Source organism: Strigops habroptila, chromosome 3 (assembly GCF_004027225.2).
Source record: "Strigops habroptila isolate Jane chromosome 3, bStrHab1.2.pri, whole genome shotgun sequence".
Taxonomy (NCBI): domain Eukaryota; kingdom Metazoa; phylum Chordata; class Aves; order Psittaciformes; family Psittacidae; genus Strigops; species Strigops habroptila.
In genome coordinates, this window is record NC_044279.2 from 38665920 (window position 1) to 38680946 (window position 15027).

Here is a 15027-nt window from a genome sequence, read left to right on the forward strand (position 1 = left end):
TAAATAGATTTATGGGAGTTGGTTACACCTAAACAAGCAGCTACTTGTTCAACCACCAGTCTAAGTATCTTGTTCTGGTTGAAAAATTTCTTTGCTTAGATTTTAGCAGGAGCATCTAAGCAGTGCCGTATCAGTGTTATCCTTTAAAAGGTGTCCTGTTCTTACACAGCAGCCCAGCTGCTGAGCCCCCGACTTTTAGATTTCCAGATCTCAGATAGAGAAATTTGGGAGCTAGGAAGGAACACCAGGTATACCAAAGTCAGTCCTCCTACATTAATGTAGCAGTAGTAGTAATATTTTGGGGATTTCCAGTTCAGATAAAATTTGGGTGTTCCCAGTCTATATTATCAGTAAATATAGCAGAAAATAAAATAAAGCCCCTACACCCTTGTATAAGGCACCTGGTCCAAATTTTGGCTCTAATTGCCTGGAGCCAACACACTGTAAACACCCAAGTGCTAACTTTAACTTCTGAAATAAGCCTGCTGTCTTCACCTAAAACCAAGTTTCTGTATATCTCTGTAGAATATGGTCCCTAGTTTAGACAACATTTGAAGAAGCAGCTGTGACCTGAGTATTTCTTTCATAGCAATACAAAAATATATCTAAGTTTCTGTTGCAAAAGAATCCACAACCTGGACTGTGTTCACACCCTGTTAGAAACTTACTCCAGATGCTGAATGAAAAATAATAGGACATGCTTGAAAGACGAACGGGTGCCAACACGCAAGAAATAGGCTTCAATTCAGTAGGGAAATTACCAACTCTTACACCAAGATTATTCATTTGAATATTTGAGCTTAAAAACTACTCTTGTTCTATGTAAAAGAACTTCTAATTCACATTTTCCTATTATTCTGCCTCTCTTTGAATACTTAAATAAATATTCTCTTCTGCTGCTGCTACAAGTCTGTGAAAAATGGTACCCAAGGTTATTGATATTCATGTGGTGGCTCATCTGTACCCATGTTTGTAAACTTGAAGGGTTTGGGTCTACCTTCCACTGAACAAATGGTTCATATATAAATGCTACTTCAGAATTACCCTCTGTGATGCCTGAAGTATTGTTTATTTTATAGGCAGCTGCCTCAAAATGGAGGGAGGGGTTTTGAAAACTGGAGTTTCACATCTTTCTTTGCTTTGGTAACAAAGCCTCTGGTATGTGGGAGCCGTAGAGTCCTTCTAGTAACTTGTGATGCATTCTTTACAGTCAAGTGTTTTGAGAGTAACTCTGGCACGCCCAAAGAAAAGCTACCAGGCAGGTCTGGCTTGTTTTCATCCCAAGTTAACTTCAGGAGATGTTTCAAGTCTGTCTTGTACTGCTAATGAACTCTGCAGTGCTCCAACAAGTTTCAAACCTCCTCCAGATACTCACCGGTGTAACTTATTACCAACCGATTTCACACTTTTCACGCCTAGGTTTACTTCACACACGCTATTTGCCAAATTTCATTGATATTCAACTAGTGGTTTTTCCTTTGGCCGTTATTCGAGCCCACCGTGTAAGGCACTAGCGGTGTAGAGGCAAGCGTGGACCCATGACACCGGAAAGGGCGGGTGGCTCAGGGGTGGCCGGTTCCCACAGAGGAGGCACGCTTAACAAGGACGGGGCTTTGCGAGAGGCAGACGCTGGTCCCGCAGCTACCCAGGAGCAAACTGGGGCTGCACAGGGCTCTGGGTGGGTGGGCGCTGCCGCAGCCCCATACCGAGGCGGGTGAAGATCCCGCGGGGCCGACGGCGCCTCCTCGCTCGATCCCCGCCTCGCTCAGTCCCCGCCACCGCGCAGGCCCACGGGGGCTGGCGCAGCGCACGGCGGAGCATGCGCAGAGCGGCGGCGGGGCGGGATGCTGGCGGCGCCGGCGGGCCAGGGGAGCAGGTCGGTGTCAGAGCCGGGTGGTGGGAGGGGCGGAGGGAGCGGCGGGGCCCGCCAGCCGCGGAGCGCCTCGCAGCCCGGCCCCGAGCGGGCGCCTCCCCATGTACGGGTCGGTGCCTCCCAGCGGCGCCCCGAGGCGTGGGGGAACAGAGGCGGCCTCGGCGGCGGTGCGGGCCGCGCCGGGCGCAGGAGCAGGAGGAGGAGGAGGAGGAAGAGGGGGAGGTAGCGGAGTGGCTGATGCGGTGCGCCCCGTGCTTCCCCTCCAGGTGTTCTCTTTCTGGATTCCTATGTCCTATTGCGAGGAGGATTTCTTCAAAGAGTACCTCAAGATGATGGCGAATATTATCGTCCTGAACGCGCTCATTTGTATTTCTCTGGTGTTCTGGATCGTGTCCATGACCGCAAGTACGTACTACGGTGAGTGCAAAGGCCGGGCGGGGGCTGGGGAGAGGCCGGGGTGACACGGCGAGGGGCGAGTGGAGCCCCTGCAGGCTAGGGGTGCAGCGTTGGAAGAGGGGTTGCACTGCCCCTTTCGTCCTCAGCAGAGCTGAAAGCCTTAGCCTTGACAGTAGCTGCTGATGGTTTACAAGGTGTTAATGGCCACTGTACCCTTCTTTGTGGCTTTGCCTAGGGATCTCGTTGAATGTAAAATGTTGGTGTCCTTTATAATGTATCTCCCTGAAAGAAAGCAAACATTAGAAGAAGTTCTTTACTGAGAGGGTGGTAAAAGGTTCCAGAGGCAGTGGCACAGGTTGCCCAGAGAAGCTGTGGCTGCCCCATCCTTGGCAGTGTTCAAGGCCAGGTTGGACGGGGCTTGGAGCAACCTGGTCTAGTGGAAGGTGTCCCTTGCCCATGGCAGGGGGGTTGGAATTATATGATCTTTAAAGTCCCTTCAAACCGAAACCATTCTGTGATAACTCAGACTGTGGCTTAGTTGTGTGTAGTTGCAGGGACATTAGTACTTTCTGTAGTCTGCCATTTCAGTTCTAGGACCATTTTTACAGCAGTGTGCAAAAGCAGCAGTACTGCCTTCACATCAGTTCAAACCTAGAAGAGTTTAACTGCTTTCCTAAGACAAGGAAAGACCTGTTTTTAAGACCTCTGCCAATTTCATGCAGGAAATGTTCAGCTCCAACGTCAATGCACTGTTGCTGACAATGCCTAGGGATGCAGTGTGAACACCCTCAACTGCCTAGTGTCCCCCTGGATCCAGAATAAATTCAGCTAGATTAAATATCCCACCAGTATAAGATGACTTTTGCAGTGACAGCTGGATATCTCTGCTCAATGTTTTTCAGTGCTTCAGGTTTTAGGATGGTGTATTGATCCTGGTACAGCGTTAAATCTGTGTTGTCTGGACACTTCTACAGTGGCTTGTAGAGAGATGCCAGACACATAGGAGGTATGCAGAAGCAGTTTGTGTCATTTAGAGCTAGCCAAGTTGGGTTTAAACGTGCAACATTGTGTGTGTCAGCTCTCTGTTGGTATAGCTCTCTGAGTTTTTCTGCTAACTAGGATATTCCAATCCTTGCTATCTAACATGGTTGAGAATTGACAGCATAGAGTGGAGAGGCCCGGTGAATCTTTGTGGCCCTCCTCTGGACTCGCTCCAGTAGGTGAATCGGATGCATCAGGTATCTCCTGATACAAAGAAGGAGACTGCGGACAAATCTTTCCCTTTTGAAAAAGTGGTTATGGAACAAGAAGGTCAATTCCGGGGCCTCCAACATAAGAAGGCCATGGACCTGTTGGAGCGAGTCCAGAGGAGGGCCACAGGGATGACCAGAGGGCTGGAGCACCTCTCCTGTGAAGACAGGCTGAGAGAGTTGGGGTTGTTCAGCCTGGAGAAGAGAAGGCCCCGGGGAGACCTTAGAGCAGCTTCCAGTATCTAATGGGGGCCTGTGAGAAATCTGGAGAGGGGCTTTTTGCAAGGTCATGTAGTGACAGGACAAGAGGGAATGGCTTTAAGCTGAAAGAGGAAAGATTTAGATTAGATATCAAGAAGAAATTCTCTACTGTGAGGGTGTTGCGGCACTGGCACAGTTTGCCCAGAGAAGCTGTGGCTGCCCCATCCCTGGCAGTGTTCAAGGCCAGGTTGGACAGGGCTTGCAGCAGCCTGGTCTAGTGGAAGGTGTCCCTGCCCATGGCAGGGGGGTTGGAACTAGATGATCTTTAAGGTCTCTTCCAACCCAAACCATTCTGTGATTCTATCGTAACACAGAGGATAACAGAGGATATCATTTCTGCATAGATATTAATACCAGACCTGAAATAATTTACTTCTCTTCAGTTCCCAAAAAGCAGTATACTTTTCAAATACAGGAGCTTCGATTACGTAGTGTTGCCTTCATATAAAAGGAACAGTGAATAGCTATAAACCTTGCAGTGTATTGCAATTGTTCACTCTGTGAGGAAGCCAATAACATGCAGTCAAATATTTGAATAGCCATAACACAGGAAGCTCAGTTTGATAAATTGTATTTACCAGTAAACAAAGTAAAGAGGCAGCTCAGAGCTGCATGTGTTTGTTTTGCTGCCCCTAAACTTCTCTGTACTGTTCACATAGCCAATAAATAAACCTAAAATCCATACTCATGTGAAATCACAAGGCAAGACTTGAGTAAAGCTGCAATTCTGTTGCAGCCACTGTCAGAGAAGAAAAATCAGTGGAAAGGATTTCCCCGCTATGTGGGACACATTAACACATAGAGAAAGAAGGCTATCTCTTAGCTTAAATACGTGTTTTCAGTCTATGCTGAACACCACAAAGAAAATAATTTCTCATGCTAACGTGTTGTGCAAACAAAAAGAACTTCTATTGTCAGTCTGTTTGGTTGTGCTGTTCTAGATAGAATTGATTAAAAATCACAGGGAGGGCAGTGGCATGTAGAAGTAGAAAAGGATTATTCTAGAGAATCCTAAGAGCAGAAAAAAATCCTGGGAGTAAATACATATTGCAAGACATGAAACTGTTGGGTGCAGCTTGCTTTTCAACAAGTCTCTGCGACACTCAGATCAAGATGGGCTGCCAGGTTGGGAAGGGGCTGCATGCATGTGCGGTGGAGAGGAACTATGCCAAGCAAAGATTAAGAAGTCTAAATCATCTGTGAATTCTCAGCTAAGCCACGTTTTCTGCAGAAACAGACAGGTCAAGGAGAACTGCATTAGATATCTTCAGGCTCACTTGAGGATAAATATTCAGGTGGAAACCAGACAGACTTGACTTGTATGTCATGTGGCTACCTTTCCTTAAATACAGAATATATAGTGTAGTATTGTTCTTTATTAAAAAATGTGGTTTGGAGAATGCAGTGGCTTGCTGAAATAAGCTTAACTTTTGTAAGTATTCCTAGTTTCCTTTGAACATTTCTAGGACTAGCCCTTTTGATGAAAAGTTTAGAGTTAAAAAAGTCATAGGAACATCTACTGTAAAAGATAACAAATGTATTCTCACGTCCTGAGGGATGTAAATTCTGCCTGTCGACGAGATGTACTCCTGTGGGGGAGAGAGGGACCCAAGAGCTTGGTTATCATGGGTAGAAAGCTTTAATCTCTATTAAGATCAATGTTTAAACATATACTAGAAGATAATGACTTTCCATATATAGAGGCTTTAAAAAGGCTTATGAGGATCATCTGTAACCCTTTTATTTGATTTATCAGGTACTTTACGACCTATTTCTCCATGGCGCTGGCTTTTTTCAATCTTGGTTCCGCTAACGATTGCTACACAGGGTTTTAAGAAGAAGAGTCTTGATCACAGTGGTGCATTGGGAGGTATGTTTTTTGTGAGACTACTAAGCTAAACATTTAGTAAACTAAACTAAGGCCCTTTGTATTGTATGTAATGTTCTTTTAAGACTTTACTATCTAGTTCTATTACAATAAAAGTGTAAATGTAAGCATACATACCTTGAATTCATACTGATTCTTTTTTCCTCATGCCTGTTTAAATAGTCTTTTGCTGCTGTTTGTAATTCGTTTGATTAATATTGTCATTAGATTTATATGAACCTAGAAGATTCTTGTAAACTTCAGTATAGTATGCAGTTAAATTGCATATTTTGGTTTAACATACAGATAGATTCACATAGAAATAAAGAAATGGCAAGAAATAGTGGTAAAGAAATACCATGGAACTGAGCCATGTCAGCAGCCTACCTGCTTGGTAGGAAACCAGTAAAGACACCGTAGTTCTCCTTTCTGTAATATGACAAGTTCTAGGCATTTTTTGGCTTTCCAAGAAAACGAAGTCTGTACTTCAAGCAAATTACTGTATCAACAAAATTTTTCTTAACCACATTAGAAAAAACCCCAACGTAGTGTACAGTAGTGTTTGTTGAAATCTGATGCCAGATTTCTGGGTGATGTGATTCACCCTTGTCTTGTGACATTGTCTGAATTGATGGTCAATGGAAAGAAACTAGATCAAACTGTTTCCTCCCATGTCACCCATTTTGCAAATCTTGTTCAGTCTGTGAGTTAAGGGGAGCATTTTCTAAATTAAGAAAAGCCATCTTTTCTCTTCTGCTGTTTCTACCTGCTAACATTAACAGCTCTGCTAGCCAGTTTATACTGGCATTTGCTTTATGTGCAGCCAGTTTTCTTTTGGTCATGAAGAATTGTAATCTTATGGCGGGCAGTGAGAATTAGGCCTCCCCTGTGAAGGAAGAGATAAAACAGAAGTACACCCGGGAGCTTAAATACTTACAGAAAGAAAAAGATGGCATAAAATCAGAAACGGAAAAAGAAAATGAGGAACAGAAAGGACAAGTAGCATCTGTTAAGATACAGAAGAGGGTTATTCAGGTTATCTTAGAGACCTTGGGGGAGGGATTTGATTCCCAAACAGAAGATAAACTTGCTAATAGAGACACAGCCACAGCTGTATATATGGTTCTTACACAAATAATCCTTTTCTTCAGGCAGAGTACTTCAATTTCAGTTATATATCCTTTGGGCTTTTTTAATTATTATTTATTCTGTCTTTTATTTTTGCACAATATTACTAATTTGTGGCAAGAGAAGGTCTTAAAAACCACGTGCTTTAGCAGTAAAATTATCAATTTCATAATAAAATTTAAGAGAAAATTATAAAAATAACTGGGGTGGTTTTTTTTCAGTCAAGATGTCTTTGGAATTCTCATACAGCTATTAGGTGCTTCAGCAGTTCTCGCATGATTGAAGTTTATCATGAAGCTACTTTTCATATTCAAGAGATACAAAACACTTAATTGCTTTGTGAAGCAACTGTTGTTACATGAAGGAACTTTATATACTTTTTCTTTTTCCTCATAGGATTGGTGGTTGGATTTATCCTTACAGTTGCAAATTACAGTTTTTTCACCTCTTTGTTTGTATTCTTTGTTACTTCTTCAAAACTTACTAAATGGAAAAAAGATATAAAGAAGCAAATAGATTCAGAATACAAAGAAGGTAAGCCATAACTTTTAAATTCTTTCAGATTCCTTGTGAAGAATAAATACTGCATATTCCTCTTCCTTTCAAAGGGCCAGATGAGATGTAACATCCAAAGTAGGGCACACTGTTGTCATACCTCCCCTCCACCCCCGTCCCTATGAATGTTAGCAAATGACTTTGTTTTTGCTTCTGTTCCATTTAATAAATTGCTATGTAGTTTCTGTTTTGAAAGTGTATCTTTTTAAATTTATATGTGTGTATTTTGCTTTTTGTCTCCTGCTGTTGCCTGTCCAGGGTATTTTGCCTGAAAATACTAATACTCAGTTTTTGTCACTTTAGGTGGACAGAGGAATTGGTTGCAAGTATTGTGTAATGGTGGTGTTCCTACTGAGCTGGCTATCTTATATATGATAGAAAATGGACCAGGTGAAATTCCTATAGACTTTTCAAAGCAATACACGGCATCATGGATGTGCTTATCCCTTCTGGGAGCTTTGGCATGCTCTGCTGGCGATACATGGGCTTCAGAGATTGGTAGTGTTATGAGTAAAAGCAAGCCAAGGTTGATAACAACCTGGGAAAAGGTTCCAGTAGGTAAGGTGTTACCTGTTCTGCATGTTCTTAATATTATGCTAATGTGTTTAGAACTATGCATCTGACTTGAAAATTATAAAAAGCCTCAAAAAAACCCCAAACATCAGAAATCTGGGATTAGAAAATGTTAGCAGGGATACGTTCACTGAAATGGAATATACTCGGTTGTGTTTCTGCTGCATCTCATTGGTGAGATCCACCAACATAGCATCCAGGGAGCTAAAATCATTCTTAGTGAATGCTGTCAGTTCTCATCTCTGGCACTATTGAAAGTGTTTATATTGCCAAAATTATAAAGAATACAAGTTTACAACTCAGTTTTTTAGACATGAAAATTTTAATCAGTAGAAGAATATATATATTCAATACAGATGCTACAAAAAATTCACTTCTGAACTAAATCGCTCATTTCCTTTAGTATCTTACCAAGGATGGGTAAAGTGACCCTTCTGTCTGTCAAAGCATCTAAACAGTGGATGACAGTGCTACCTTAAAGCAGTGTGTCTGCTTTTGAATCTTGTTGGCATGTTGATCTGAGTTTTACATCTTGTAGGACAGGATTTGAATGCATGGTAATTTTTTTTTCTCTTTATAAGCATTCTTCAGATTTTTATTCACTGAGCTGTCAAACATCTTCTTTTCCATGGATTTTGCTCTTCTAGATGTATTGGTGAAATATGTCTTGCTGTACTTATTCTGAACAAGGCATTGCTTTAGTAATACGCACATCTTAATCTCTGTATTTTTTGGAGCAAATCTCTTTTCTTATCTCACCCCACACACCAGCAGACAAATGCCGGGTGACATTGAGAGGTGTGGTATCTGGTTTAATTTAATGTGAGTGAATATTTCTAGATAACTAGCCTTAGAGACAGGAAAAGTAATAGTAATAGGCATAATTTTACAGGTTAAGATTCTCAACAGCATAATGGGAGTTGTAAATAATATCTGTGATAGCAGAGCCTTGTGGATATAAGGGGGGGAAGATCACTATGAACACAGTTTTGATTTCATACAAAACACTTGAAGAAATGCAAGGCTTCCAGAGAAAGTTTGTAAATCAGCTTGGTTTTGTTTGATTCAGGTACTAATGGAGGAATTACTTTTGTGGGCCTGCTCTCAAGTTTGCTTGGGGGCATGGTAGTAGGTATAGCCTACTTCATCACACAACTCATTTTTGTGACTGATCTGGAAGTATCTGCTCCACAATGGCCCATTATCGTGTTTGGCGCAGCAGCTGGCTTACTGGGATCAATTGTTGATTCATATTTGGGAGCCACAATGCAATACAGCGGTAAGATTCTTATTTTTTTCTCCCCCCCCAACCTCAAAATGGACTTGAATTTCAAGAAGGGCTGAGGACATGATTTTTGAATGGAGAAAATACAGAATTAGCAACACAAAGGGTAAAGGGAGCCAAAGCGATGGACATGATAATGAAAACAAGAGCAAGGGCAGTTGGTTCTTTTCCATAGTTTTATTTGTGTATCTTATGTTACTGTCTTGTTAATGACTGAAAGAGACCAGGGATCCGCAATGTGTTACCTTACAAAAAGGAGTTGCTGCCCTCTAGTTTTCTATATATCTCATTGTGGTAACATAAGAGAAAACATCAGCTTAATTTTATCCGTTTACCCAGATCAGTTGTCACTGCAGCAGCTCCAGTTCCAACTCTGAAGACAGCAATAGGCTCAGCTTTAAGAATTAGATAAGAAAAGCTCCAGGAACATCTGCACAATATTTTAAGTTTTCACCGCTTCTAGAGTACCGTTTCCTGTAAGTTAAGTTTATCACAAACTAGCTGTGACTGTAACTAAAAAGTATAAAATCATGTTCATTTTTGAAAACCCTCTTGGCTGGCTGATTCTAAATGATTTCAGTTTTTTACCCGTTGCCCATAAGGATCTTTGTCTGTTAATAAACACTACAGACAACCTCTAGGCTAAACTGTAAACTGCTTAAAAATTGTTTAAAGACCGTATCTGACACTATTCTGTTTAACAGCTGGTTACAGAGAGAATTCTTGTCTACTTATTTGTGGGAAGTCAAGGTTTGAAGGTACAGATGAACTGCCAGAGAGATAAAAGTCCTTTAAATCTACCATCACAATGAGAACTGCAAACTGTTGTTGATGCTGTGGATTTGGCTTTCCAGCAGTTTTTATGCTCTATTTCTTGTAGTTCCAAGAAAGTCTAAAATAGAATCGAGTGTTTAACTGTTTGGGGAATTTCTAGATATTTCTGTACTAAAGAAGAAACACTTAAGCACTTGGACGATGTTTCATGCTTCTAATGATGCAGATGCATTAAGAGTATGTCGTAAACCTAGCTAATGCATGCCAGCATTTATCAGCATCTATTTATTCTTCACTTCAGATATTTTTCCATGCTCGGCAACTTATTTTGCTAGCTGCAGCAGGGACAGTATGCAAGTTCCACAGTTTCTTTTACAAATTCATAAGTACTGCTGCAGTATCTATACTATATAGACATATACACTGTGGGGGGTGTGTGTGTGTATATATATATATATGTGCTGTGATACAGATGAAATAGTGCTGCTCATGTGGTGCACGCTGTTAGGTTTTGTGTTTCTCCCTATTTCAGCCTGCTTTTCCAATCCCCATTCAGTGTGGTCTCATAAGAAATACTCCAGTCTCTCTGCAGCATATTGAAAAACAATAAATACAGCAGTGATGATGAAGAATTGTGTATTCTCTTGAAACCGTTATGCTGCCACTGCTAATCCCTTTTGTTGATGTTTTTCCTGTTGGTAATCCTCCTAGGTTTGGTTTGTGTAATACTCTGTGATACCCGGTTTCTAGGAGAAAGTCCCTACCTGCCCACATGTTTATTAAGTGAAACTTTGTCTGAATAGCTACACAGAATTACATTAAAACTTTCCTGCGTTATCCGTCTGAAGCTAGACTTCTTCTGTAAATGACAAAAGGAATAGAAGGAATTACTGTTACCTTTCCTACTACTTGTTAATGCTCTCAAACCTCAAATGCTCTCAAATGCTTTATATGCATTTGAGCTATATATTTCTAAAAACTTATTCCCGGTTTTTCTCTCAAGAAAACTTACAACTTTCTAAAACATAGCAAGTGTTAAGAGTTAAACTGTCCGGCTTTGGAGTGTGATTTTTTTTCTGTAGCTCTTTTGCATTGTCCAAAGCTAGGTTTAAATATATGATTCATAGGTAAAAGTAATAGCAGCTATATATCTGCCAAGCAGGTTTGTGCTGTGGGGGTTTTTGAAGTTTTGTCTGAGGAGCTGAAAATATTTTTGTCATAAAGCATCAGTTCAAAATGAAATTTCCATGTTATGGGATTAACAGATATTCAACAGATACAGAGAAAATACTAATATAAAATATACTGATCTGTTTTGGAATGCTTCTTCATGTCATCCTTAAAGGTGTGCACATGGACATACCCAGTTACATACTTCACTACAGCATGAGTTGGCATTAAAATCAAGCATGCTAGAATTGTACACTTTTATCAGCTTAGATAATAATGCAGCTGGCCAAAACGTAGGATAACTGTGTACAGTAACAGCTGATGAAATACCATACTGGAGTACTGATAATACAGAGGTAGAGCAAGAAATGGCTTAAGAACTAGGAAAAAAGTCCAGCTGCTGGGAGTATAAAACTACTATATAAATAGAAATGATAAATTCAACCTCTGTAAGGAGCTTGTTTTCTGACAGATCAAATAATAATGCTATTACCATAATTTTCCTTTGAAAACAAATACATCTTCGTGGCAGGAAATACATGTTGCTGATCAGTTGTTTCTGTTCGGTTGAAACGAGCATCCAGTGCCTTAGAACAACTTACTCCTCTCCTGATTCAGCTTGTTCCATTCCTTCCTTTGCTATGAAACTACATAAAGAGAGCAGTAGACCTGGCAGAAGTATAACTTTGCAAAAGAAGTAACTTCTAACATAAAATACTGCATTTATATTCCGTTCTTTGAAGCTACCAGATTAAACTAACTGTGATTTAATTTAGTCTGTTGCTGTCTTTTCTTAGAGATTTAACACCATAATGGGAAACTAAATTTATGAAGTTGCATACATTTGGTTGCTAAGTTTCTTTTCAGCTTGGTTGGCTTTGTAAAATGAAGTCTTTTATCTTTCCCCAGGTTTTGACCAGAGTATTGGCATGGTTGTCAACCACCAAACAAAAGACTCCAAGCACGTATCTGGAAAACCCATATTAGACAACAATGCAGTAAATCTTTTTTCTTCTATAATCATTGCTTTGGTGCTCCCAGGTGTGGCATGGTGTTTCTGGCCCAGGCGTTGAAATGGCTTAAGGTTTTCTGCATGTAATTCGTTTATATTCAGTTTTACTGTAAGACTCTGAAGAGTTCTCTTTGAATTCTCTTGAAGAGAGGGATCTGGAACTTTCAGAGAGCCAAAGGACTTTCCATCTCAGCTTACTAAGGCTGTAAGCTTCATACGGCAATTGGTGTCTCTCAGGGGAAGGGTTTTGTCAATATGCTCTTGATGCTCTTTAGATGGATGCAGATCATTGCCAAGTGAGGTGAAGCATCTCATTATCCTTATGGAACTGAAAAGTTGGAGTCTGTTCTCTCCAGTCCCCATCATTTGGAAGGGCAAGAAGCTGGAAACATGGAATCAACTAGGTTGGAAAAGACCTCTAAGATCATCAAGTCCAACCATTACTCCAGGACTGCCAGGTCCACCACTAAACCATATCACTGAGGGCCTCATCTACACGGTTTTTTAACACTTCCAGGGATGGTGATTCTACCACTGCCCTGGGCAGCCTGTTCCAATGCCTGAGCACCATTTCGGTGAAGAATTTTTTCCTAATATCCAATCTGAACCTCCTCCCCTGGCACAGCTTGAGGCTGTTGCGTCTTGTCCTATCATTTGTTAGTTGGGAGAAGAGATTGACCTGACCTAACTACAACCTCCTTTCAGGTACTTGTAGAGAGTGATACGGTCCCCCCTGAGCCTTCTCTTCTCCAGACTAAACAACCACAGTTCCTCAGCTGTTTCTCATAAGACTGGTTCTCCAGACCCTTCACCAACTTTGTTGCCCTTCTCTGGTCCCGCTCCAGCACCTCAATGTCTTGTAATGAGGGGCCCAAAAACGGACACAGTATTCAAGGTGCAAATAGAAGTCTAATCAACATCAGTCAGTGTGATGGGGCATTGTGGCTATTGTCCACCAAGTACACTGCAACTTCATGCAGGCAATGGTAACACAGGTGAAGGGGCTGGAATCTGGCATTTGCCATAATCTACAGTACGAAGGGTTTATGGAAATAGCGGGTGGGGAGAAGTAAGCCTTGTTGCATATTCTGTATCCTGGTACTATCTCCACTTCCCTGGGAATAGGGTTGATAAAAGTGATGCCACTACATAATGTTTGCAGCAAAAGACTAAATTTAAAATTAAATTTAAGTTTAAAATTTAAAATAAAAACTCATTAGTTGTTCCAGAATAATATATTTGTGCTCTTTTTTTTTTTTTAAGTCTTTATTTCAAAACTAATGATATCTAAGAACATTTTCAATGCCGTGGTACTTATCAAATTAAAGATTACAATTGCGAATTCACATTCATCGCTTGAGAAATAGAACATTTTTTCCATAAGCTTAGAATTGTTCCATAATGTTTAGCATTCTGACCAAACTATCCTCTTTGGTTCTTTCGCAGCAGTGGAAGTGTTTCCCATTTTGTTTGGGGTTGCTATTCAGAGTTGATGGCCTCAGCCAAAGAAGCTACAGAGGTATTTTTGTAGTGAAGGGGGCAAGTGTCACGAATAAGCCATTTCAAAATGGGAATTTAACTTTGGTGCTCAGACTCCTATGTTAGATGATTCCGTCTTCCATTATTACTTCATAAAAGAGGTGGAAGTAATTTAGCCTGCACAGATTGTATTTAAACCTTAGAGGTACCCACATAATAACCTGTCACCGTCAACATTTGGAAGATAGAGCTCATGCTGTTTACTAACAAAAAGCTTTTTCTTTTTATTTTTAGTTATCTTAAGCTGAGTATTTTGTATTAAACTCTTGATTTATTTTTTTTTTTATGAATGTATTTGTTGCCTGTCTGAACTCGCTTGAATTGTGTATTTTGTCACCTTTTGTGGCAATATGAAAAACTGCCATGCTGAGTTTACTCTTTCGGAATCTGGTCCATATAAATCTGGAATTTATCACTGGAACTAGTTCACTGTATTATCCCATTATAAAGATGAGATTTCAAGCTAGTAAAAGCTTTCTGAAAAGAACAAATTGTATCGCTGCTGTATGTCTGTTCCTGGGGAAAGACAGAAAATTGTAAAAGGAATATATGCACTTAAAAGTGTAACAATAAACACTTGAGATTTTTGTGCGTTGTCTGGATTTATGCTGCTTCTGAATAAATACTGTATTAGTTGTCTTTTAAGATTTTATTAATACTGTTGTGATTTCTGGAATTAAGACATAATTTTTGTAAGATACTTTTTCTTTCCATTAAATGCCTTATTTTTGTATTCTTTTGTTTCCTGAAACAAAGTCTGCTTTCTAACACTGAAGCTGACATGGTCAGCTTTGCACTATTTAATATGGGTCTCATTTGAAAAACAGCTTGCTGTAGTGAGAAGGCATCTGTGATTTTAAATTCATAGCAGCACGAAATGCTTTGATCTGTTAACATAAGAGTGAATATGATCTGAATCAACTCCTGCAGGTATGGCCTTCAAAGGCCACTATTTTTGACTTTTCATGTCTTAGTGATGACACTTGAGTTGCTTTTGGAACTCCCACTCATCAATCTCCAGTATTTAGAAAGATCTGAGCACTCCTGAATTCTAAAATGGACAGTCTAAACTCTGGGTACATTATATAGAGTACAGCATATGTGAATATTGGTGCATTTAAAGCTCTAGCGGCTGTAAAACTTAGCTGGTGGGGGAGGGGGGGATGATACGGGGAAGAAGTTACAGGATGTGACAAACTGCCTGTAAGTTGGTGTGTGTCGCTAAGAGCAGTTCCTGAGCTCAGAAAGGATAGGGATACCACCTGTCCACATGCTATATGGAGAGGCAGAAAATGCAGGAAGTTAAGAGGGAAGATGATAAAAAGAGGAGGAGCTAGGAGAAAA

General features: G+C 40.6%; 1 protein-coding gene across 5 annotated transcripts; it reads left to right on the forward strand.

The window, feature by feature from the left end:
- Positions 1-1819: 1819 nt before the first annotated feature.
- Positions 1820-14322, forward strand: TMEM19 (transmembrane protein 19). Of its 5 annotated transcripts, XM_030478281.1 has the most exons (7): positions 1820-1876; positions 2140-2290; positions 5537-5650; positions 7172-7309; positions 7634-7888; positions 8973-9182; positions 12042-13268. In XM_030478281.1, exons 1-7 carry the CDS (start codon positions 1820-1822, stop codon positions 12203-12205), a joined length of 1089 nt encoding a protein of 362 aa, XP_030334141.1. In that variant the 3' UTR covers positions 12206-13268. The 5 variants fall into 5 exon arrangements, with proteins under 5 accessions (XP_030334141.1, XP_030334136.1, XP_030334139.1 ...); XM_030478276.1 differs by lacking the exon at positions 1820-1876 and having other exon boundaries at positions 1923-2290; positions 12042-14322; XM_030478279.1 differs by lacking the exon at positions 1820-1876 and having other exon boundaries at positions 1923-2290; positions 7634-7720; positions 12042-14322.
- Positions 14323-15027: the final 705 nt, after the last annotated feature.

What these genes read in the sequence shown, in the direction of transcription:
- TMEM19 (XM_030478276.1), top strand. Translation starts at nt 1,975, where the DNA reads ATGTACGGGTCGGTGCCTCCCAGCGGCGCCCCGAGGCGTGGGGGAACA. An exon ending in AGATTCAGAATACAAAGAAG is followed by an intron (nt 7,310 to 7,633) that starts GTAAGCCATAAC and finishes TTGTCACTTTAG; the next exon opens with GTGGACAGAGGAATTGGTTG. An exon ending in AGCCACAATGCAATACAGCG is followed by an intron (nt 9,183 to 12,041) that starts GTAAGATTCTTA and finishes ATCTTTCCCCAG; the next exon opens with GTTTTGACCAGAGTATTGGC.